General features: G+C 37.5%; 1 protein-coding gene across 2 annotated transcripts in view; it reads left to right on the top strand.

Moving 5' to 3' along the window:
- DLG5 (discs large MAGUK scaffold protein 5) overlaps positions 1-26,180 on the top strand; it is a gene marked incomplete at its 5' end in the record, with an annotated part of 95,636 nt that overhangs the window by 40,296 nt on the left and 29,160 nt on the right. For both annotated transcript variants that reach the window (XM_083866866.1, XM_083866867.1), the window contains 9 exons: positions 5,839-6,004; positions 11,100-11,243; positions 13,025-13,208; positions 16,608-16,867; positions 17,980-18,292; positions 22,136-22,366; positions 23,417-23,601; positions 24,229-24,354; positions 25,000-25,132. In XM_083866866.1, the coding sequence (XP_083722992.1) occupies positions 5,839-6,004; positions 11,100-11,243; positions 13,025-13,208; positions 16,608-16,867; positions 17,980-18,292; positions 22,136-22,366; positions 23,417-23,601; positions 24,229-24,354; positions 25,000-25,132 (1,742 nt within the window). The remainder of the gene's footprint in view (positions 1-5,838; positions 6,005-11,099; positions 11,244-13,024; positions 13,209-16,607; positions 16,868-17,979; positions 18,293-22,135; positions 22,367-23,416; positions 23,602-24,228; positions 24,355-24,999; positions 25,133-26,180) is intronic.

A 26,180-nucleotide genomic window follows, 5' to 3' on the forward strand; every position in this document is an offset into this window, starting at 1 on the left:
TTTGAAGCCCCATGCCATGGAAAGCAATCTGTAATGAGCACCACCATGGACTCCACAGTTTTATGCCTTTCCTTGCAGCCATCAAGTTGTCATAGATCTGTCTCCACCAAGTTGTCCAATTTTGGCTTCAACTGACAGTATTTCCTTGCTTGACACTTTTTTAGCTGATCAGCCTGACAGGCTATTTACAGATAGTTTTTCACTAATTGCATTTTAAGTTGCTTGAACTGAGAGCCTTAATTCTTACTCCACAGCAAACATTCCCACCCTCCCATCAGATTCCTTCCCAACAATGCTAGTCTTTCACTCCTCATTTTCATGTTGGCCATTTTGACAAGCGTCCTTTCATGTTGTGATTTCAGTTTATTGCTTCATGCTTTCTACAACTGGATGTAACAAAGTAATTGTTTTCACTATTCACAGTAAGTGTGAATTGCAGGTGTGGCTTATGATGTTCTTCCAGTCAAAAATAAACACTATTCTTGTCTGAAAGAGTTATTTATTTTCTCTGACAGCCTGTAGTAGTCTCTCATTGTATTTCTCAGGGGTTTTTTTTGTTTTTGTTTTTTTTTTTTTTTTTCTGACACAAAGTTTATATTTGCTAAAGACACCTCAACAGTTAACACGAAGGAAAAAGTGACAATATTACACTTGATGGAACTCCATGAATGAATAAGGAGAGGTATTTAGAACACTACCAGTACCCCACATCATAGTTCTTTTCTCTACAGCAATAATTGCCTTCTATGTTCTGCCTCCTCAGCAATCACTCTTTCTCTTCAGAAGTTGTTTTCCTGTAAAATTTGGTCTCAATGATTGAATTAAAACTCCTCATCTAGATTTATTTTCTATGTAGTAAATTACCCATTTAGTTTGCTGGAAACAAGACTTTTAACTTGGAAATAAACACTCTTCCACACACTTTCCTAAACTAAACTTTGCTCTCTGATTTTACTGTTTGCAAACATGTAACTGTCTCTAGGATTGATCCTTAATCTCTAGGTGACTTTCAGTGTGCTTGTTAATAAACATGTCCTCTTAAGTAATAAGCATTCTGAATAGCTTTAGTGTGTTATTGCTGTCCATTTTCAGGCAGCTGCAGTTTGACATTAGTCATGCACAGGGTTCCCTGAACTTCTTTCTCGTCAAAGGTAGTTGAGTTTACTCCATGGACATCATCAAAACAAAGCCACATAACAATAAAATAGTTAACTTTCCTCATTTATACTGATGCAGTCTTGAAGAAGGGACAATGGGGGTTTTGTGGTGAGAGAACCACTAATTAAAAGCTGACCACTTCATGATATTTTGCTTGTTATAGTATCTTGTTAACATTTGGCAGCTCCGTGTAGGAATTTCTGAAGATTTGGTTGGTCTGTAATGATTTGAATGGAAACAGTGTATGTGAACATCCATCTCCTGCCCTCCAGACAACACCTCTGGAGCCCTGGTGTCGTTCACTGCTCCTTGAGACACTTTATCAGTCTGTGCATTTAGGAAATGCTTTTGGTGACAGAGGTTTTCTTTTGGAGCTGTGAAGTTGGTGTGGCGAGTCAGTGCTCACAACTCCTACAGGGGAAGATGTGAAGGATGGAGTGTACAGGAGTCTCATCCCCTTGGCTGGTGTGCAGCTGGTGACCACAGTCACTGTCCCCTTTGGGTTCAGTGTGGACAATTCAATGTGGGTTATATTTTCAGTACACAGTTTTAAGCCTGGCAAAGGTAGTGTTTGAGCCAGGGAGCTCCTGTAAATTCAAACCCAGATGATTCAGCTGTACGTGCCTTGGTCATGGTAACAGATTTTACTCTCAGTTGTATTTCAGCTCAGCAAAGTTCTGCAAGGACTTCCTAAATTGATGCATCTGCCTTTCCCCTGCTGCCCTCCATCTCCTGTGCTATTTTTCACTATTAGGTTGTAGATTTTTTTTTTTTTTTTCATGTTGGCCTTTCTAGAACTACTGTTCAGTGCTTTCTATAGTCTTAAACTTACTGAAGTTGAAATTCTATTTTAGATGCTGCTGATTTAGTTTAGGTTTTTATATTCTGAATTAAAACAATATACTGAAATGCTACCTATACTTTTGTCCTTGCATGTTAAATGATTGTCACTGCTTTCATAATCTGTTAGGTTTTCTGCTCATCAGATGAAAGTGTTGCTGCAGTTCATTATTCTACCTTTCATTTTTCTTTCCTCATAGAACTGCTGCTTGTTTTTCCTAATGTTTTATTTTACCTTCATGCAAGACCATTCTGCACTCTCTGCTGTTTCATGATCACTTCAAAAGATACATCTGAAGAAATGTATCTAAATGAGAACTAGAATGTAATTCAGAATGTAACCTTCCCTTCCAGTGTTTGTAAATTATTGAAAGAAAGTAAATATTTTAGAATGCATTTTCCTACATCAGGCAGAAGTCTTTACTCTCAACTTCACTCCCCTAGCTTGGGGAGAAACCCTGTTGATCATGCTTTGCAATACATCTGTCATGATTTACAAGGCCATAAAGAAATAATATCCTGAATATCTCTGATGATTTTCTTTTTAATGAAAGAAAACAATGGAAAAGGCTTGGCTGCACAATAAGTGGTCTCCTGTTTGTTTTCAAGCAGGAAGAAGCACAAATTTATGAGTTTAGGAAAAATCATTGTAAAATTAAGGCATTCTGTTAGCTTGTGACAGATTGCCTTCTGTATTAGCTGAATCTGTCATACAAGTGTATTTGTCAAAGACCAAGGAGTTTATTAGAACTCAAAATATGTTAATGATATTTCTTAAAATTGGCTGTGTGCATCGGTACCCATTTACTTATCTCAGCATTACATTTATTTGCCATGATGGTACATTTTGGTCAGGTTAGTAAATTTTCCAGCCCTGTTTCTGTTAAGATGTTCTGCAACTCTTAAAAATCTATGCTACCCCTTCCCCACATATGAAGTTAACTTCTTTAGCAGTAGTTTCTGTGTGGACATATTATCTCCTCAGTCATTGTTGATTGTTGATATATTGTTGATATAATCATCAATAATTAAATTCAGTATATGCCATACTAATGGATTTTCATGGTTTCTGTGGAGCCCAGCATTTGGGCTATGACAGGAAACAGCTCATATCAGAAATGGGTTGTGAGGCTTATCAAAGCACATGAATGAGCTACACTTGGCAGGACATGAAGGAAATGCCTTTTTAGAAACCCAGGTTGTCTTGAGAAAGAAGGTTAGTTACTGAAAGGTGCCATAATTTGGATAATGGAGATTTAGCCTTCAGGCTCGTGCATTTTAAGATCCGTTTGACTGGTTGAAGTACAAAAAGGAAGTACTTTTGTGTAAAATTTGCAGTCAGATGGAAAAAGAATATGAAGCTGGAAGCACAGGTCACTTTCCTTCTGCTGCATCAAGATGTCAGATGAAATAAAAGGATTTTAGCATTCAGCTATAAAAGCACCTTTAAAAGAAACCAAGACTGGATTTTTTCTGGTGAAAAAGGATTTTACTGAATGTGTTTGCTTATTTTTAAGCATTCAGAAATCTGATTTACTCTTTATAAGACCTTTTGTACAACTATTGAAAATGGAAACCTGTTAGGAAATCAAGCAGAGGCAAATTTTGAGTCTTCTAAGGATAGGAGTGGGAAGAACTGGATTATCTTGATCTGTGTGTTTACAGCACTTAACAGGTGTCCATCTCGTGGCTGCTATTATGTGTCAAAAATATCACTGCATTAGAGATGAAAGTATGTGCTGATATACTTGTAAAAATTGACAAGTTAATGAAAAATAACCCCTTTTGGTACTAAGACAAATGGTTTCACAATAGTGAAAAAAAGCTTCTTTCCCAAGGCTAATTAGCCCATCTTTATTTTAAGCTGACTTTTCTTTCTTGGCACGGTTTTGGGACTGTGCACAAATGTTCTTGCCTGAAGAAGATTGTCACTTGGATGCTGTTAAAGCTGTCAGGGGAGGCTGAGGAGCAGAGGTAGATCTCTGGCCTGCTTTTACTGTGCCTAAAGATCCCCAGGGCAGGCGTTGGGTGCCAGGCTAGGTCTTGTGCAGCAGACATTGACCATGGGGCTGCTGCAGGGTCAGCACTGACAGCACTGATGGACTTTGTGCATCCGGTGCCCTTTCCTCCCTGGGAACCACAGCAGCCTTCCTGATTCATTTCCTCCTTCCCCCTGACCTCCTGCATCCTGTTCATCTGTTTGCCTTGCAAGCAGCCCCAGGATGACATAAGCTTTTGAACCTCTCTGTAAGGATGAGAAAGGGATTTTTTTTTCCATGTTACACATCCTCTGATGTGTCAGCTCAAGTGAGATGATGTGCAGGTTGCCACTGAATTTATCAAAGACCATGCAGCTTCTTAGTACCTGAGTTTGATTTGTCTGCCTTTACCTTTTACTTTGTTTATGAAATTCCTTTTTCATTGATGTGTGCAAACTCTTTCAGATTAACACATACATTCTGACTTTTTGTGTCTGTTTAGTTATTTCCTCCATTTATTCTCTATATCCCCTACATATGTGTATTTTTACTGGTTTCTTGCCATAAAAATGTGTAGAATATTGCTCATCTAAAAGAAAGGATACCTCCATTTTGGAAGTGTGAAATCCTTAGTCCTCATGGATGAAGGGGCTTTGTCTGGATGCAAGAGTGAAACAAAAGTAGTAGGAAAAGCAGCCTCCGTTGGGAATCATTCAGAGGGATGGATGAGAGTTTGTGTCTTTTTTCCCAAATGCCTAATATACCTTAAGGTACATCCTAACAAGTTAATACATGTGTCAGCAACTTGTTTGAATAATTTTGCAAACTATTTCTAAATTTTCTCTTTTGGATAAAAAATAATCACCTGTGCATGTTTAAGCCTTTAACTTTCCCATCTGTGCCCTGTATCTTTGAGTCTGCTCCCATGTGTCTGAGAGTCATGAGCAAAACTACATTGACAACTTAATTTTAGATGAACAGAACTAAAATTAGAGTTGAATTAGTTGTCAGCAGTTGTTAGGAAGTGATACACCAGACTCCCTTCTCTTGGGAAGGAGACGTGGTTGTGCTGTCACAGTTGTTTGAGAGGACAGTAGCCATCATTGTTCAGCTCTGGTCTTAGGAAAGCTGAGAATTAAGAAGTCCCATGAAACATTTTAATGTATGACTGCCCCTTAGAGGAAATTTGATGTCTAGTCCAGTTGCAGTGATTGTAATGTGCCAATGTTGTTAAAAATGAAGCCCAGTTTTCATGATTTATTGGTAAGTGAAATCCTTAACTTCACATACTAGACTGAAAAATTGTGACATGTGGTGGCATAGAATTGCATTAAAAGTAAATGTTGTCTGTAGCCCATGGCAGAATGATATTTCTGTGCTGCTAGAAAAAGGAAAAGAGTCCCTGTGCTGTAGCAGCTTTTTGCTAACACTGGAATAAGTTGATGTAGGTGAATTTTACTCGTTTTTTGGTTGTTTTTTTAAGCATGGGCATTGTTCTTCATTTTAAATCTTTTTTTACCCATGACTTCTGTCAGTATGTGAGTTTCTGAGGTCTTTGCAATTGTTACTGCTAACTTGCCTTGCCTTTTAAGCTGCTTTTAAGTTCCCTAGTAAGCAAGGAACCTACCCCTGCAAACTGAACTTGCAACACAGAGCCTTTCTGCTAGCATGGGATCTGACTGGAGTTCTTCTGCTTTCAACTCACTGATGTAAACTTACATGAATTGCTTCATTTTTGAACAGAATTCTGCAGATGGAAATACAGGATTTTTAAAAAAATTTATTAGTGTTACTTCTTTAGTGAAGTTGTATTGTTCTTTTGAGGCATTTGCTCATCACCAAGTATTTTTCTCTTTGTCAGGTACGACTGGTAAAGCATCATCTCCACCTCCTGTGATAGACACGAGACAAATGAGTGAGAAGCTGGAGACTATTTTGTATCAGCTCCGTCAGGTCACTCGAGAGAGGGATGAGCTGCGCAAGCAACTTGCACTTTCATCTCCTGGGTCAACCTTCGATGACTGCAGGTAAACACAAAGAAATGCAGCATTTTCATTTAGTCTTCAGCAATGTTTTCAAGTGTCTTGCCTGGAAAGCATTAAGGAGCTTGCAGTGTATAAATGTTACTTGTAACCTACTTGCATCCTGCTGAAGTGGCCACATCCATGTTTCAGAGCTTCCTGTTGAGTGCCTATTCCCACTTTGTCCAGCAGTTTTTCTGTGGGGCTGAGGGGAGAAAGTTTCATCTCTGTGTTGAGAAAAAAAAGCAAACAAGTTGCTTAGGCTTCATGGGCTTTGTTGTGGGAAGAGAAAGAAGACAGTGGATGAAGTATTTGGTGTTTTGAAAACAAGAGAGAAGAAAGGGAAATAGCTCTGAATACTTGGCTGGAGAACAGAAATGAGGAGAGGAAAAAAATCTCAGCTATTCCTGTGCTTTCTGCAAGGAGACAGAGGTTTGGATTTCTGCTGAGTGGAGTAAGTGTTTTTTAGAAGATCAGCTTTCTGGTATACATACACTGGGGGACTTGTAGCAGAAATATGTTCAGAATAAGGAATTCTCCTCCACTGAACCTACTTTTTAAGTCATTTAATAGCCAGCAGAGCTTGTCTAGCTCATTCTAATTTGGGGCTGACGAGGAAGACAGTACTCCAAGTATGAGTTAACTGTAAATAAGGGTTTTATTGGATAGGCAATAGAATTCGTTTATTTTGAAGGGTTAAAGATCTGATAATGTTTAAATATGTCTGGGTACACTGAGCACTTTTTGCCTGTACATATATAGGACCTTGTAAAAAAATTGTTTGTCACAGAATCTGAAATAAGAGCAAAGGACAGATTTTCTGGGAGGTGTTGCCATCATGTGTATCTTTCCTGAACTTCAATGTTTTGTTGTTTGTTATTTCATCAGCTGTGTCTGTGTGTGGTCAGGTGGTTAATTAAACTTCTTGTCTGTATGAGAAGGTTAAGATTTGAACCAGTGAACTGGCATTGAAAGAATCTGGAGGTTCTATAAACTCAGTAGCTTCTCATCTTAATACCCCCTTCTCCCTCTTGGAGTTCTGAAGGCTCCTTTAAGAGCATCATGTGCTATGTAACCGTCTCAAAGCATTGTGGGGATGGGGGAAGAAAAAGATTGTCAAATGTCAACATCTTTTGCTCAACTTCCAGTTGCTTAGTTAAATAGAAGGATTTCTTCTTTGAAGTTACTAGAGCTTAGGCATAGAGGATTTTATAGCTCACAATAATCTTCTGCATAATCCAGGATGCTATTAATAAAGTTCTGATGAGCTGTCCTCTAGACTGTCCTAGTTTTCTCTTTGTCAAATCAATCCTTTGCTTTCAGTGTAGGATTTGTATGTTGTATAAAATATAAATGTTTACAGCTTCAGGAACAACTCATCAAAATAAACCTTGTATTTGGGCAGTCCCTGGACAGTATGTATTAGATGGAGAATGCTGGCTTCCAAACAATCAAATACTTGAAGAGTGGGAAATGAATGAAAATTATTAGTTGACGTTCTTTTCCTTCAGTGTAAAAGCAACTCCTGTTCCCATCTGCATACACATTTATGGTTTTTGAAATCTCACTGGTATTTGTTTTATTTTTTTGAATTCTTTCCTCTTATAAAACTCTAATCTTTATCCTTCCAGGAGTGAAAGCACAGACATGGTAAAGTGTTAATACTGAAGTGTGAAAGCTGAGAGATTCTGATGTGGATGGTGACTTTTACTACCCTGGCTTTATTTTCCTGGCTGTGTGGGGTGCTGGTGTGACTGTGGCTGTACCCAACACAGGTGGTGCAGAGGCAGAGCTCACCTTGGATGCTTCACAACAGCTCACAGCACATTTGCAGCCTGGGCTGCGCTGGCTGTGAGGAGGTTGCGAAACAGAGAGCTGTTTTCCAAAGCAAATGTTGACTAAGTCTAGAGCAGTGGCAGAGGAGCCTCAGCAGTGGATTGTGATGTGCTGAGTCAGATCAGCATGTGCCATCCTGCTGGACAGGGGTAGGATTGCTCATGCTGTTCCTGTGGATTGACAGTGACTGTGTGTGTGCTGGAGATTAGGCAAAGATTCGACCAAATAATTCAGCATGCTCAAGTTGCTCTTTATAGACTTAAACCTGGTATTATTACTCACATAATAATAATAATAGTAGAAGAGAACCAAAACACAAATAAACCCCCTGAAAACTGTTTTTCATAAGAGACTGTTTTATGTGTAATCTATAATTATTATTACAATTACAATAGTAAGTGATAACTCCATGGAAGTTGTTAGGTAGGATTGCCTAAAAAATTGGACCTGTGGTTGGCATTACCTTTTATGTGAGCATCAGATACATGTAAATGTCAGTCTCGCTGTGGCCTTGTTTTATGGCCAGGGTAATTCCACTATAGCATGAAGGATTTTTGAAGTTCTTATACAAATATCTGAAAAACAGTTGGGCCTTTGAAACATTTTAAATTTTGTTACTGTTTGAACAAGTGCTTGCAAAGTAGTAACTGATACTTCTCCTTTATTGAAATGATAATTTTTTGTATTTTCTGGGATATTTTAGCATAAAACTGTGGTGGTCTTGCTTAAATGAGAGTCAGTCACTGCAGGCAATCGAATGGATTGCTGTCTTGCAGCAGTTTTGATTTTTGACTTCTGACCAATATTCCTTCTTCTCTTATTCCTGTTTTTCTTGCTGAGACATAAAGCTTTGGAACAGCCATGTGGAACATATGGCCTTGGGTATCCATGTGGTTTTTATTTCATGTAGATGAGGTAGAATGCAGAATGTTATTTGTGGCACTGTTGGTCCGTCCTCATTGTGTAGGTTGGCTGACATGTACATAGTCTCCATATGTTTATAGGTGGTTTGTTGGGTTTTTTAATGTTGGTCTGGGGTTTGATTGGTCGGTTTTGTTTGTTTGTTTGTTTTAATAATGTCAATGTTACTTCAGCAATCTATGAAACACACATGATGGATGTTGGACTTGTAGAACTTGCTTTCAGACTGGCCTAATAGTTTAATATGAACATCTGTTAATAGGTCTCAGTAAGCTTAATGTTACAACTGAGAGTTAAACCGTACTCCAATTAATGCTGTCATTTAAGACTCTGGTGGACAGATGGTATCTACTTTCAATAATTTCACCCTAAGGTCTAATTTAAATCAATAACTTGGCTTTTAGTGATTCTGTCAAGGGTGTGAACATTTCAAATCGAGTTTAACTTATGCTAACTATGTCTGTATTTTAAAAGAATAACTCTCCACTAGTTGTGGTGGTGTCTGTTGTACTGTGTGAATAACATACGACTTTTGATACCCCTCAAGAATGAATATAAAAATATTTGTTTACTTTACATGATTTTGGTTTTTTAATTGTTAGTAAAGTTTATTAATCAAGGAAGGAGTTGTTGTTTTTTTTTCTCCCCAGAAGCACTTCTCTAGAGAAAAGAGAAAAGGAAGAATTACAATTCAAGGCCTCACTATTCAGCAACCCAGATGTAACTGAGTTGCCAAAAAGTACCTTATATCATAGACACACCCCCAGAAAATCTGTGAACCAGATGTGGCTGGCATTTCTTTCTTTAAGTTTTGGGTTATTATTATTTTTTTAACAACCCTTACCACTGCAGTAGTACAAAACCATTTTCATTTTGATTTAAGTGCCAGCTGAATTTCAGTTCCAGAATCTGTGTTGCTGGTTTTTGTATGAAGCAAAGAAAATTCTGATTGTTTTTCAGGCTCTGCTTCCAGAGAAGCCATTTGGGGGAGTTTGAGGTTTGAGGGAGGAAGTCATCTGTGCAGCAGTGGAGCAAATCTGATATGAGAACAAGCAGAGTTAAATTAGAAAGCAGTTGTTTTCTTTTTGGAGGCATAAGTTTTCTCTTTTGGTAGTTGGCTTGTTTTTTTTCTTGTTCCTGTGGGGTTATAGGAGACCCAGGAGATGATACAGGGACAGATGTCAGAAGCTTCATTTTGAAACTTGAAAATTCAATGGAGCAAAAATCCTGTGACTGTACAGAGGAGAAACGGGTCAATTTAGAGTCTCTTTTATAAGCGTAATGCTACAAAGGAAAAAGACATAGTGCTGCTAATTTAGTTTCTAGCATGATATACAAATATAATTCTGATCTAATAATAAATGTATCATGTACAACTACCATACATTCTAGACATAATCTATGCTGGTAAATTGCTTGACCATGTTGATTGTTTTAGAAAATTCTTCTCCCAATCATCCAAAAGAAATTAGAGTAAAAATATATTTTGACTGATTTTGGCTTTTATTTTGTTCAGTTTAGTGAAAAAATGCTTGTTGAAGATTATATTGTGTTGGAGATTTCTAATAACCCAAATTTTGTTCAAATAATTACCTTAGTGAAATGTGAGGTAGATTCTGACATGGTTTCTTGTTATTTACAGTAGCTACAGTATCTAGAGTAGTAGATAGATAAAGAATATGGTATCACACAAAGAGGTGTGTAATTCAGCACAATGACTTGGTCAAACTTTGCCAGCACGGATATGTGTGTTTGATATCCCATTGGAAGTCTTTCTCTCCATGATATCCCATTGGAAGTCTTTCTCTCCAGCCTAACTGTTTTTCCTGGGGAGTTATAGGCAAGGTCCTCCAACTGCTGCCCATGAGAAGGTTTGTTTAGCCCAGGTCTCCATGCACACCCAGCTGACTTTGGCAGCCTTTCCCAGCCCTACCCTCACTGCAGGTCTGGGCTTTGTCACTGAGAGTTGAGTGTGGTGGCACAGGAAAGCCCAGTGTGCTGTCATGGACTCATTCTTGTATCAATGGAAGTTCTGTCCTGTGCTGGTGTTGCTGCTCAGAAGAGAGGGACATGCAGGTTCAGTAGTGTATTAGTGACAATTACACAAAATCATCCCATTATCAGATGTTACATCACAATATGAAAGTAATATAAATTTAGGTCAGTGACTTTTTATTAGTGGTTGCATCTTATTGGGAACTGGTCAGTGTTTAAATTAACACATATTATAACTTAATATATCAACAGTTGTGTGATAGCGTTTTTTTAATTGGATAATAATTTCCCAGGCTTTTTATTCACTTTAGTACCTGATGTTTGACCTCATATTCTTTTTCCATGCCAGGCCTAGTCCAAAACCAAATCATGATTATGAAAGGCTGAAGATTCAGTGTATGAAGGCCATGTCAGACCTACAGTCTCTGCAGAACCAACACACCAAGACACTGAAAAGGTGTGAAGAAGCAGCAAAAGAGGCAGATTTTTATCAGTAAGTATTAGTAAAGCTGTACAAGGTAAGAGTTTACCAGTCTGTGCTGGATCAAATAGTATTAGAACGTGGTAATCAAGTAATATTTAATGCTGTTTTTCCACTTAAATTGCAAGGTCAATGCTTGCATCAGATATGACATTTCTGGCCCATTTGAAGTGGACAGGTATGGACTGCCTGTTTCACTTTTAGGAATTTGGGATAGAAATCCCCAATATTTTCATGGGATCAAAAAAAAAAGCCCAATTACTGATTTGAAGTAGCAATCTAGCAGCTCTACTGTCAGGCTAGAGGGCAGAATATAATCTAAGAGAATGGAATTTCTTACTCTCTTTTAATAGATTGTGAAAGCTCTTGTGACCATCTGTGGAAGTTTTAATACAGGTTTAATTCAACTGTTAATTTCTCCTGTAGTAGTTGTTAAAACCTTGTGTTCTTTTTAAAAAAAGTTTGCCTTCTAAATAATTTATCATTTGCACTGAAATCTGAGTTGACAGCAAATTAATAACCTACATATAAAAATTATATGCTTAATTGTGGGTATGTAATTTGTGAAAATGCTTTTTTTTTTTTTTTTAACAGGTTGTTCTAATTATAAGGAAACATTTTTAATGCTTTGGTCATTCAGTGCAGGAGACGTTGGTATTTCACTTCATAAGGAAGAAATACTAAAAGTTACTCTTTTGATCTGCAGTACAAAAATACATTCAGTTGACTTATCTGCTCTTTTTCAGCATTGGTTTAGTCTAATTTTAGGCTTGTAGCTTGAATTTTAATTTGAATTATAGACTCCTCAGTGACGTGACTCTCAGTTGTTTAAGTGAGAGTGTATTTCTTTCAATAATTATAGCTGGCAGGCATAATGAACTTTGGAGTAAATTTTTATCTTGAGTGTAGTTGAAACATATATACTATGTTTTTGTTGGTTGTGGAGTTTTTTTTGATAGTTTGGTGTTTTTTTTGTTTTTTTGTTTTTTTTTTTTTTTTTTAAACAGTAGCACACAAGGAGATTTTTGTCATTTTCATCTGTGTTTTGTTTACCTGCTGCTCAGCTGAGGAGCACAAGAGAAAGTGAAAATGATTGGTGGGATAATTCCTATTACCTCAAGAACCATCACATTATGCTGTTTGTGTTTGTGTGTCTGCTTTTAATGGCTGTGAAATGGTGTAAATCCATCCTCTCTTCTGATGAGTTTTAAGGGTGCTGTGTACGTCTGTGTATTTTCACACTTCCCTGTTTCTGGTTTTGGTTTTGTTTCCCCTGGTGCTTGGAATACACCAACATGCAGAATTGACTTAGTTTAGCCTGGTTTCTTGGTGTGGGCCCATTCTCGCACAGAAGGGGTCACCAGATGTGGTCCAGACGCAGAGAGGTCACCTATTGTGACATGAGTGTGGACCCACACAGAGGACAGCAGGCAGCAGCAGGTCAGACATAGAAAGCTTCTTTATTTTTCTGACTCCATCAACTTATATACACTTTTTGCAGAAGGCCAGGATTGGCCAAGAAGGTTGTGACCTCATGGACCTAACTGGTCACTCTTACCATCAGTCAAGTTCTCCTCTCAGAGAAGAACTATGCAAAACACATAGGTAGTTTCTAAAAATACATAGAGTTTACATCAAGCAGTGTGAGAATCATGCTGTGAAGGTTCGAACACTTGTAAGCAAGAAAAATCAGGGCAAAATTCTTGGTAGGAAACTCGTGCTTGAAATTAATTACTCCAGGACTTTGTCCCTGCAAGTCAGGCTCTAAGAGCATGTTTTGTGTGCCGTGACAGCACGTTGCACAGCCGCCTGCTGAGCGACCAGTCCCAGCTGAAGGAGGACATGGACACCCTGAAGAGGAAGAACACGCAGCTGGTGAGGGAGCACAACCACCTGCAGCAGTCCTGTGAGGAGATGAAGAGGCTGCACGACGAGGACCAGAAGGAGATAACGGACCTGCGCAGCCAACAGCAGCAGGTGAGCCACAGCTTGGGGTGGGTGTGCTGGGAGAGATCCTGGCTTCTTCCTTTCACAGGGAATCCTGAACAAAGCCTTGCTGCTTTTAGTGTCTTACTGGTTCCCAAACAACCTCCTTACCTTGTACAGTATTAGGGGACAATGACATCTTGATTACTGATTGATTTTGTCTAGCTGGAAAAAAAGGAGTATTTCATGCAGAGATGAAAAAGTATACATGAAGATGGTATTTACATGACATTTTTTTTTTTAAATGGGTAGAAAGGGATCAGAAATCTAACTTAAAATTGCAAAGTGTTTAAAAAGATGACTGTTTTCCTAGGGTATTTTATGGGACAAGGCTTACTTTACACTTGCATGCTATATTTGTTGGTTTTTTGGGAAGAATCACAAAAGGTTGATTAATGTTTTCTAACTTGAAACAAAAGGACAAAATTTTCAGGACTGGAAGAGTTGGATATTTCAGAACATTATATCACAGACTGTCTCCAGGCCAGTGTTGTTCACATATTTTGAAAATTTAAAAAAGAGTAATGCTAAGGAGCAACTGGTTGTATCAGGTCCACCGTTCATCTGTGAAAAAGTCTGTCCATGTAGTTAGAATTGTTACAGTAACGTGTGGAACGGTTAAACAGGATATCTGGGTTCGCTGTGTCTAGGCTGATTCACAGGGCAAACTTGCAAGTCAAACATTAGGCTTCAGAAGCAAAATCTCTGCAAGCCAAAATAATTATTTGCTAGGGTAGGAGGGGCAAAGGTCAAAGCAAGCTGGATGTGATGAATGGTACTTTAGGAGGTGATTGAAAGGAAGTGCAAAGAGGAGTGAAGATTTGTTCTTCCTTTTTATCCACTTTTCTAACACTATCTTGTGAGTTCTGCTGTGAAACTGTTTGGTGGCTTGGTTCAGAAGACAGCAGCAATAGTTTGCTGTGCCAGTATGGGCAAATAGCTGAATTGGTCCTCACTTTCCCAGTCTGCAAAGCAGGGATGCAAAACTTCTGAAAGAAGGCCATTCTATTTTGCCATTTTGTCCTGAAGTTTGGAATTATCTGGAAGCACAGAAGGAGGCTGAAGTATCATTGTCAGGATGGACTTAAAGAAATCCAGTCTCATGTCAACTTCACGATTAAACCTTTAAAGAAAATTATGTGTGTGACTCTTAGTGGGAAAATCGTGTAACTCCATTTCTCAGCTTGTCACAGTGATTCATGGTGTCTTGAAGGGGTGCCAAAAGTCTTATCTTGTCCCTGTAATTTCTCGTATGAATTAGTCTAACTCTGTGTTGATCCCCCTGACGTGTTATTTCGTTGTCAGGCCATAACAAAATACATCTTGGTGGCCTCAGAGAGCAAAAGCTTTTGATCAAATTGCTCTGTGTGGGATTGTCATGGATTTGCTGTGTAGCAGCTGACCAGCTTAAGTTTCTGCTGATCACATATGGAGTTTCATGTTGCCATGGCTGTGTTCCTTGGGCCAGCTGGGACTATTTACTTTCTTTCTTTGGGATTTTGAATGGGAGACATTTATTGCTCTGGTGTGTCCATCTTCCTCTGGCAAATCTGTGTTAGCAAGTTTATGCTGAATTCCATTCAATTTCTTGTGTATTAGTCCTTCTTTTCTTTAATTATTTAGTGTGTTTTCAACATAAATGCTTTATGAAAACATAAACATATTGCTTTTTTCCATCTATGCTTTAGACAGTGAGAAGTGGTTTGTTTCTGTTGAATTCCTAAATAATTTGTTCTCAAACCTGTCGTTAAACTCATTTGGGAAGTAGTCCTCAGGAAAATGGCTTTTTTGAGTGGTTTTAAATCTATGTATTTACATTTTACATATGCCTACAGTGTTTAGCTTATCTGAACTGGTTCACTGAAGCATCCTGGCTAATCAAGTGTCCAGCTCTGTGCAGGTTGTGCTGCTGGATCCATGGAGGATTGGGATGTGTATGGAAATAGCTCTAGTGCAGTCTTATCCCAGGGCCACTTTTATACATCCTGGTTAGTTAAAGGAGACCAGTGTCAGGCTACAGAACTTTTGTCTCTGTTGTTATCTTGCCTGTGTAGCCAGGTGGTTTATTAAAAATGAGAGTTGTTGGCCATTGTCTCTGGGCAGCCCCTTGCTCTCCCCTTCCCTTCTGGTCTGCAGCCACCCAGGTTTCTCCCGGTCAGGAGCTGGTCCTTACTCAAATATAAGACACAAAAGATGAGGGGCTAATTTGTGCAGGGTAGCTGCTGCATGTTGGGTTTCAAATTTTTAAAGAGCTCATGTTTTCTTCTGTTTTTCTTCTAGTTTTTTAATACTTTTTATTCTCAGATAGTTAGGGACATACCTCAGTAGGCTAATGTTAGTATTATATAATTCCTGGCACCTCTCTATATAGAGCATTCCTGTTTCTTCCCAGTGCTCCATCAGGGCCAGATTTCAATTTAAAAGACAAAACCAGAAAAAAGGAGCATAGAATTAAAGAAAGAAAGAAAGAAAGAAAGAAAAAAAAAAAAAAAAAAAAAAAAAAAGCCTTTAGGCTTTATTTCAAGTTGGGTTTTTGTGGGTGTGGTGTTTTTTTTTTGGTTTTTTTTGTTGTGGTTTTTTTTTTTTTTTTTTTTTTTTTTTGGGTTTTTTTTTGGGTTTTTTTTTTGGTTTTTTTTTTCCTTTTGAGAATGAACAAAGACTAGATTTGCTGACACCCATTAGGGCTTTCTTATGTTGTTGCTGGTCATGTATCATCAGTGTTGCAATTTACAGCAAGATTCCTACTTTGTTGTAAACTAATTTAAAACTAAGATAACTAAGATTCAGGTCAGGCTTTATTCATGTTTGGATTTTTCTCTTCCTGTTCATCTTTTATGTATGCTTTTTGAAACACAAACCTCTGTGGGAAGTTCTCAGATGAAATATTGTATGAATATTAAAATAATTTGCCTGAGAGTATAACATATTTTGGGTAGATCTTATTCTCATTAAGTTTTTAATTATTTAATTCATTCAGAGGATACAGGCAACCTATCATGAATGCCACCTCGTGGGCATCTCCTAAATTACCACTGTCATCTTGGTCATCAAGTAGTGATTACCTCTTGTTAAAACTACAAGTACTTCAAAAACGACATGGGTTTAATTAGGTGTTCATAACAATTGCCATTAGAGAGAGATTTTCATACACTTGTGCCCTTGTGATAAAGCAAACTTAACTGGACAGAAAACAGGTGTAAAAATACTTAGAGTAACAGTGGCACTTAAAAAAGGTTCAGTCTTTCCTTAGTCATTAAAAAGAATTATTACTAAAATTGATTAATATATTATTATTCCAATTTTGTTTCTCATCTATATATTTTAAATCAAGTTTCTTAAGCCGATTAACAATAAAGGTTATTGATAGAGTTTCTGTCATTTTTTTTTAAGGTTATGAAGCAAAACGGATCATCAGAGATACTCAATAAACTTTACGACACCGCCATGGACAAGCTGGAGGGGGTGAAGAAGGACTACGACGCCCTGCGGAAACGGTACAACGAGAAGATCGCCAGCCACAACACCGACCTGAGCCGCCTGGAGCAGGCTGAGGAGGAGAACAGGCGTCTGCAGAAGCAGATTGACATGCTGATGAAGCAAAGGGACACAGCCATTCATTTCCAGCAGCAATATTCGTCCTCTCTTAGGAGGTAGAACCGAATTCTGGTACCTTTTGTCTCACCAATTCTAATGTAGCCTCTTACTTCCATTGTGTTAGAATCACAAATGCCTTTCTAATATTTTTTTCTAAAATTTTCCTCTAGTGTGTGTAATCTTGCTATGATGAGTAAGCATGTGTATTTATATAAAATTTTCTGGAAGGTTCTGGAATGTGTGATGCGGTGCTAATTTGGAGAAATGGTGCATTTTCTTAAGGAAAAAAGGTTTCCCATTCATCATTTTGGCATTGTATGAGAAATTTTAACCATTGTTTAGCTTGTGTGAGAAAGGGATACTCTGCTTTTCAACCTATGTTCATTTTTAGTTGTAGGTACAGGAGTCAGATATAACCAGAATTTTGTTAAACCTCAGACTTTGTTCGAAACAAACTATTTAACTCATGGTGACCCTCTATGTAGATCTCCTTATTTAAATACTAAAAGCAAATCAATAATGGAATATAATTTCTAGAAGTGTTTTGCAAATGAAGATCATCTCAAGCCTAAGCTGAGTACTAAGTTAAGTGCTTTTCGTGGTTTTAGAATTGCAGACTGTGAGGGACTGTGAGACAGGGCTTTGGGCTGGCAGCAGAGTTCTCTGGCTGCAACTGTGGGAGTCTTGGTTCACTGAGAAGGTGCTGCTACCAGCAGTGCACAGGCTGAAATGGAAGGGCACAGACACTCAGAGCACACTTATCCCCTTCCTGGTCTTTGATACCAAGCCTACACACTTAACCATATGGGGTAGACATCAGCAGACACCAGGACTGCAAAGAGAATTCATGAGTGAGTTAAGAATGTTTTCATTGACTGTTAGGGATGATACACAACTCCCACAGACAAAGCCGAAAAATGGTTTTCTCCACGTTTGTAAATGGTTCCTTATAATCATTATGGTTCAGTTCTTAAAGAGGTTCTGTAAAATTCCTTCAGGTTCATTAACATTCCTAAAGCAGTGGTTATTTTGCAGCACAGAGAATACATTTTTTAACAAGTCCTCTGTGCTTATGTTTCACCAATGGAGACATTTGGTTACCCACCCAAATCCTTAATGTCTGAAAATGAGTCCCGAGTGTCTTACTGGTGTTTCCACTTGTTTTTAGGTTTGAATCAGTACAGCAGGAACTAAGCAACGCCACAGCACAAAACAAAGAGTTACAGAGAGAGATGGAGCGATTACAGTCAGAGGTGACAAGGTTCAAAACAATGCAGCTGAAAGCAGCCAAGGATGCAGAAAAATACAAGGAGGAAAGAGATTCGGTTTTCAATGAGTACCGCCTCATCATGAGTGAGAGAGATCAAGTAATCAAAGAGGTAGATAAGCTCCAAACAGAGCTGGAGCTTGCCGAGTCCAAGCTGAAGAACACTTCTTCTGAGAAGCGAGTGGCCAGTGAAGAGATGGAAGCTTTAAGACAGGTACTAAGCTATTGTTTTAGTGGGGAAGGGAAATGTGTATATGTTGTTGATGCTGGAATCAGGAATGTGTGGCCGATTAATGGAAAATAGGAATCCACTGCAAAGAGGAAATTGTGTTCTGATGTTTTCCTGTACCAGTCCTCTTTATTGTCAATTTCCTTGTTTCAATGGAGAGCTTGCCCGTTGAAATTTGCTATACACTTAATTCTGTCCTGCCTATTATAAATCCTATCCTTTGCTGTGTAAGTCTTTTATATCTTCTTAAGTAATGCTCTCTATAATAATATAGCTCTAAATATTCATTATTTTAAACTTTTAACCTCTGCAGGAACCACTGGATGCTATCTGCTGTGGCTTAAGACGGTACATGATCAAGTCATCTCAAATACTTATGCAAAGCCTGTGCTGACATGCATGTTCTTACTCATTGGCCCTTCTACTGCCTATAAGTTAAAAAGGATATTTCAAAGATTTTTTTCTTTAGAATTCAGGCATGCCTTAAAGTGTGTGAAATCAGAACTTTCTATTTTTCAGTAATATATTCTTGAAATGCTTGTATCACATCCATGTCAGAATGAAGCTGTTATGATTTGCAGAACACAGTTTGCTGCTCAGTTTCATTTCTGCTGACATGCATCCACTTGACTATTTGGCTTACAAATACTTAATTCAGCATGAAATAGATACAAGCAAATGTATTCCATTGCTTATGAATCTTATTTTACTCTTTTCACAGCATTGTGTCTGAACAAAATATTCTTACAAAAAAAATTATGAGTGGAGCTTTCTTTTAAATAAATAACACCATTTTTTTGAAGAATATAAGTGGACTGTGATATATGGCATCAGAGCTTCTAAGTGTGACTAAATAGTGGTTTTAAGAAGTCGTATTTTCTAGCCCTGCATATTTGTTAGCTCAGTAACTCAGCTCTACAGTGAGTGAGGTTTTAATATGTTTCATACTTCTTCTACTTTCATCAAAGCATTTAAGCCAATCGAAATGTCTATTGATTTCAGTGGGAACAGGGTAGGTTAGGAATACTTGTGGAAATAGCCACAATTAGTCATTCTGTTCCAATTTGTTATATCTGTCATTCTGGCACTATGAGTAATTTGCCAAAGTGCCTGAAGGGGCAGGGAATTAAAATTTTAATTACGTAGGTATTGACTTAAAGAGGTGTTTGAACAGGAATCAGCAAGAGCCCAGCACTGGCAAGGGCAGAGACACATGCTTTTCTTCACCCCCAGAACTGTCCCTTCAGAAAGTAGAAATAGCTGCTACTGTAATGCTCTAAAAGGTGTAAAGTAGCCACACTTGAGTTGTCTTTTAGTTTCTGTTTTTCTTTCCTGTAGCTACGACTCTTGTCCTTGTAAAGAGGTATGTTCTTGTGTCACATAGTGCTGGCTCGCTGCAGCCGTGTTCAACACATAAGGGATTTTGTAGGTCTGTTAAGGAAAATGTCTGAAACATTAAAAATATTTATTGATCAATGTATCAATTCACTTTAAATACTATCCTGAAATATTTCCCTGTAAGTGGGATTATCCTCTCAGTGCACAGTTGTTCTGGTGCTCTCTGGAAAGGCAACTTAGTGGTTTTCAGTTTTCTTGTGATATATGGCACCTTTAAGTGCCCTGTTATGTAGTGCTCATTGATTGTTTAAAACAGCACTGAACCCATTTAGGTTAAATTTTAAATGTCATTTCTTCCCTGAAGCTTGTGTTTGCTAGTGTACCTTTGGTGTCCCAGAGAAATTGTAAAGCAATTGAAATGGAGAAGAGGTTGATTTTTTAAAGCATTATATTTGAGCAGCTACTGAGGTCAGGTAATTTCCAAGTTAGACATGTAAGCTGTCATTAATCACACATGCCCAAATTTATTCATTCAATAGACATCTAAAATGTATACTGATTTTCTGATGTTTATAAATTACAGAAGAAATCTCATTATTTTTGCACTAATGGACAATTTTGGATTAAGTTCTCATTAACTCACCCACTCAAAGCCAGGGATTGGATGTTATAGATTTCCCCCTCTCCTTTCTCCAATAGTGCTTTTTAGTTTGGCATAATCTTTTACTCTGGCAAATACTTAGAATGTTATGTTTCATCTCAATGATAGTCAGTTTTCCCCTCAGTTTAACAGATCTGTTATATTTTGTCCTTATGTTATATTTAGATGTGAGAACTTCCTTTTAAAACATAAAAATAATTCACAAATTCAGAATCATTCAACTCAAACTGCTCTACTGTTTTCAAACAGAAGCTCTTCTAGTCAGGGCCAAATGGCACATTCCCCTGTGCTGTGTAGTTGTAATTTTGTGCAAATGTCATAGGAGAAAGACAGAGGTGAAATTTTACCACTGACCACTGGAGGCAATGGCTGCTCCTATTCAGATGGTTTCTATTGAGCATATTGAATTAAATTGTGGTAGTGTGTATTTTTTCCAGTCACTTTAAAGGACTGTAAATTCTTGTTTAGTGAAGGTTGTGCTGAGAACTTTCCCTCTGCTTTGGTGACTTTCATCTCAGCTGCTCGTGGGAAAAAACTTATTATTTTTGTGTTTATACAAAGTTTTATACACACATTTGAATGCACATTTTGTACCAACTGTAGTTAAACTGTGAAAAATGCTGTTTTCAGTACTAAAACTTGTCTGCACCAACAGACAGTTCAGGGATTTTTCTCTCTTCACCAAGCAAGGAAGGTCTTACTGGTGTTGAAAGCACTTGGGTGTTATGGTAATTGAGATTCACTTACAGAGTGACTCATTAATTCAGTGCTCATCTGCTACTCTACAGCAAAAATGGCACTCTTAATGTCACTGTTAATAGTCTGACTAGCTTAAATGAGATGTACATCTCAAAAACAATTCTGTTAATACAGCAAAATGCAATTGTCACCTGTGCTTTAATATTCAGTTTTATTCCTTGCAACCTGTAGAGGTAAATGAATGAAAATCAGTTTATGACATGGTATCTTTCTATACTTAAGCACATCAACCCTTTCTTTCTTTTGCTTTTGAGATGTCAGCTGTCTCTGGTTAGCTCTTTTGGCAAAACATCACTAGTTTCCAGCTAGGAGGACCTATGTCTAGGACTTTTGTAGCCATTGACTGAATGCTTCTAGAAACCTGATTCATCTGAAAATGTAGCGGCATGAAATTGGATTGTTTCAATGACCCATTCTTCTAATGAGAAGTCTAATTTAAATAATTTTAGAAGGGCAGATTTTATTTTGGAGCACTCCTACATTTGCCTTATCTTTTTATTACAGTGCAGTTGAATTCCACACTTAAGAAGTACTGTCATTCTGCTTTATAGAATATTGTAGTTTTATCTTCAACATTCTGTAGCACATTGGTATCTTAATGGCATATAACTTTAATGTTCCTTTAAAACTTATGGAGAAGCTGTAAGGTGCTTATGTAGCTGGGTTGTCTAAATTATTTCAGTCCTGTAAAATTGAAGCAGTTGCTAAAAAATATTTGTAATATATTCTTACCCCTTGTCATATTTAACAACTGGGTTTTTTTTTTAAACACCAAGTCTGTCTGGCTAATAACCTTTTCTCATTTAGGTTCTTCAAAGCTATCAGTGCTCCCAGAATCTTGCTTACTTTTGACAAAGCACCGTGCTCATGTTGATGGTGTGATATTTTTAATACCACATTTAATATTTTTTGCTAGTACTTACTTGTATATAATGTGATCTGCCCCCATTTTTCAGAACATTAGTGCTAAACTCTCTAGGCTTTTAAGGTGTCATGACAGGTATTCAATTGGAAAGATGAACTATTTCCTTCTGAACTTAACCTACTGCAAACAATGGCTCTTGTTTTAGGAACTAAACTCTGCTCTAGTGGAAAGAGATCGAGCGATTTGTGAGAGGAATGAGTTACTGGAAAAGTACTGTCATGAAGTGAAGGACAAAGCTGAGGCCCAGAAGGAACTTGATCAAGCTTGCAAGGATATAGAGACAGTGAAGGAAGAAAGAGATGTTGCCAGGAAAGAGAGAACAGAAGCTATCATCCAGAGAGACCATCTGCTAAGGGAATATTATCAAGCCCGTCAGGTATTGCAAGTCTTTACTGATGCCTTTTTCTTTCTTAGCTTAGATCAGTAACTTGCATGAGATTAAAGTCTGGGCAACGTTGGGAGTCTTCCCTCTTTTCCTCAAGTCACTCTAAAATACAGACACATGCATGTATGTTCTTCAAGGCATATCGACAGAAATTCTTGTTTGAAAGAAATGCTGTTGTGCTTCATATTAAGATTCTGTTTATAAATATAAATCAAAGAAGTTTACATTTTAACCAAATTGCAAGTCAGTAAGTCTAGACTCATTAGTTTCATTTGTATTCTAGAAATTAACCACACGCAGTTGTTTGCAAGCCCACAGCTTCTGGTGGGCTGTACTGTTGTAACTGGCTTGTGTCACTGTGCTGCAAGCTTGAAGTTTTCTTTGTGTATTTGTCTTACTGTTGTCACCATGTCTCTTGTTCAAAATAGGGAATTTTGGAGGGACAAGTTAACTTAAGAATAAAGTAATTCTTACCTTAAACAAGAAGCATTAAATAAAAAACTTACTTTCAATTCCATTGCTCTTCAATTTAATTGCTTTGGAATTAAGGGACCTGTATGAATCCCAGGTCTTGGGATTGTTGTCTCGGGGTAAATAACAGGAAATTAATGCAGGAATATGTGTTAATGCAGGAAATATGTGTTGTCTATATATACTATATGTATACTATATGCAGTTGCATATAGTAGTATATCTGATTTCTAAGTATACTTGAAAGTTTTTTCTGTCTGCTAACCAGAACAAGATTGAAGCACAGAATATCATCTCTGAAATCTGAAACATTCACTGATGTTATTCTGAAGTGAAGATTCTTATTCATGTAGTTGTACAAATTTGTGTACTACTGGATGAAATGCATTACAGCAGGTTTTATCTTTCCTCCCACCCCACCCCCAAAGTTGCTGCTAAAATAAATGAATATTTTTCATGGAATCGTAAGAATTGAATACATCAGGCAACATACAGATAGTGAAAAGCTGTTTGTGCATATGTACCTAAAAACTGTGCCTAAAATACTTATCTGTGTTTCTTAATTCCTAGATACAAGATTCTGCTACCCTAGACATAGAAAGAGCAAACAAAGAAATTGAAATGCTTCGGAAGCAATATGAGGCAATGTCACAAGAACTAAAGGAAGCTGTCCAGGAAGCAGAAGTAGCCAAGTGTAGGAGGGATTGGGCCTTTCAAGAGCGGGATAAGATTGTTGCAGAAAGGGAAAGCATACGGTAAACAACTGCTAGATGATACCTGAGTGATCTCTGTGACACCTGGTGTGCAGCTGACGCAGTTCTAGGATGGCTGGATTTTGCCAGCACTTCCTCTGCATTAGCTGTCACATGGTGATTTTCTTTTTTTTTTTTTTTTTTTAATGTTGAGGGCACTTTACAAGATCTTTGTCGTTTTCTGTGCTTTCATAAGCAAAATGTCTCTAGTCAATACCCTGAGTCTAACAGCACTGCTGTGCAGGAACAGCCAATTGTGCAATCCTTTAGGCTTGCTATACTAATAATCCTGCTGTAGCTCTTGTCCTGTACATAATTCTTTGCCTGTGGGGACATGCACAAAAAAGTGTCCAACATATTTGCTACTAAATATATCTAAGGAACTAAGGAAAATACTTCAAGAGTTTTTTTCTGCTAGTTTAAAGAAGATAAGTAGAAATAAGGTTCTGAAAGGGATGAAGGGATGAAGAATTAAGACCTAGCACATGTCATTTTTTTCTTCCTTATCCTTTTTTATTTTGCAGATAGAAAACTTTTGAAACTCTTCTTTGAAATTTTACTTTAACTATGCAAAACCAGTTTATTTAATAGGTTTTTAAGTAACTAGATTGAAACCTTTTTCTTTTGAAGAACTTTGTGTGACAACTTAAGGCGGGAGAGAGACCGAGCCGTGAGCGACTTGGCCGAAGCCCTTCGCAATCTGGATGACATGAGAAAGCAGAAGAATGATGCTGTTCGTGAGCTGAAGGAACTGAAGTATGTTAAAGAAATGACAAAACTGCATCAAAGCTTGTGATGAAAACTTTGTTTTGTTAGCTGTATAGTTGGTACAGCTGTAGGCAGCAGGCACTCGTTATTGTGGGTGGAAGCATTGCCTGTATTTTTAGTTATCATGGAAATTATTACATTGGATAGTGTCAGTTTTATCTTATTGATGAGACTCTCAGTAAGCTTTGTGCTATGGAGATACACTTAAGCAGTACTGGGATCCTTTCACTGAAGTCACATTAACTGCAGCTCAGTTCCTCCCAACTTTTTGCTCATTGATTTATGGGAGAAGTTATGCCTTTGGTATTTATCATGCCCTACATACTGATAGAGCTCATCTAAGGGTAAATTAAATGTGTTTTGAAAGATGTGAGAAACCTAGTTGTGCACTTAGCCATGTAAAAATATTGCAAAAAATGTAAGACTATGTTAAGACAGTATATAGAAATGGAAATTCAATTTGATAGCAGACCAAAAATATTGAAAAGACAGAGGCTGAGGGAAATTTTTGACACAGCTTGGATTTTTGATTTAGAAAACCAAATATAATATCTATCACAATCGTAACATTATTTTTCAGTTTATTTAAAAGGATGTTGTCTGTGTCTGCAAGTAATAATTTTCTTTGCCTAGGGAAAAGATGGAAAATCAATTGGAGAAGGAGGCCAGATTTCGTCAATTGATGGCCCATAGTTCCCATGACTCAGCCATAGATACAGATTCTCTGGAATGGGAAACAGAAGTGGTAGAATTTGAAAAAGACAGAGTAAGTAAAATCATACACTGCATTTTCTTGTGTATTGGATAGCTCTGAAGCCAGTTATATTCTTTCAATACAAGGTAAGATTAAAAACATGGTTTTGGTCTTTATAGTTCTCTATTATTTTGCAAGGAACTGTATAGGTGCACATGGAGGCACCAAGTGCAGTTACAGCTACATGAAAGTAGTTGATCAAACCAAGCTGTTATATACAAGCTTTATAATTTTCTTCATATGCATTATAAATAAAAATAGTTCCTACATCTACTGTTGCAGGATACCCAGGTCCATGAGTGGTCTTTAAGTCTGTGATTCACTGCAGATGTGGCAGTGCTAAGGCAGCCAAAACTTATGATGTGAAGGAAAAAGAGATATTAGAGGCCAGTCTTTTACTGGCAATAGTACTCAAAATCATTCATTAAATGGTTAATACTTTACACTAAGCTATTTCTCTTACTTGTGCTCAGATCTGCTGGTTAGAAAATTCAAAGTATTAAAAGTGCTTATTCATGGTGAACATGTATTTTAGAGCAACATTATAGTTCTGTTTGAAAATCTGGGATGAAAGGAGATGCTAATCTCTTGCTTGTCTGTAGAGGAAATTAAATCCCTTTTCTATTTTGGCATATTAAGTAAAGTTCTTAAGTTTAGCCATCCAGATAACCTCTGCTTCCTCTCATTATCTTACTAGTATTTTTCTCTATATAATTTCACTTTCTTTCATTATGTCTAAACTTTTTCATTTGTGGCAATGTGTGTAATTCTTGAATGCTCTTGTTTGTGAAATGTTTGGTTGGTACATCCCATTGTTAATGGTAACTTTTTTGAGCACATAAACCACAAAGATAATCTTCCAGATTGTGATTAATTTATAACAACTTCTGTATATATCAGAATTTGTCATTCCTGAATGACAAACTTTAGTGATTAAATGCTGTCAAATTAAATCCCTTTTATTTTACTGCAGTATTCAGGGGTCATCTTTTTTTATGTCTTTCCAATCTGTCTGTGTTCTGTCAGTGCATCCCTACAAAATCACTAATATGTTCCTTTT

This window comes from Zosterops lateralis, assembly GCF_965231275.1.
Source record: "Zosterops lateralis genome assembly, chromosome: 8".
NCBI classification, from domain to species: Eukaryota; Metazoa; Chordata; class Aves; order Passeriformes; family Zosteropidae; genus Zosterops; species Zosterops lateralis.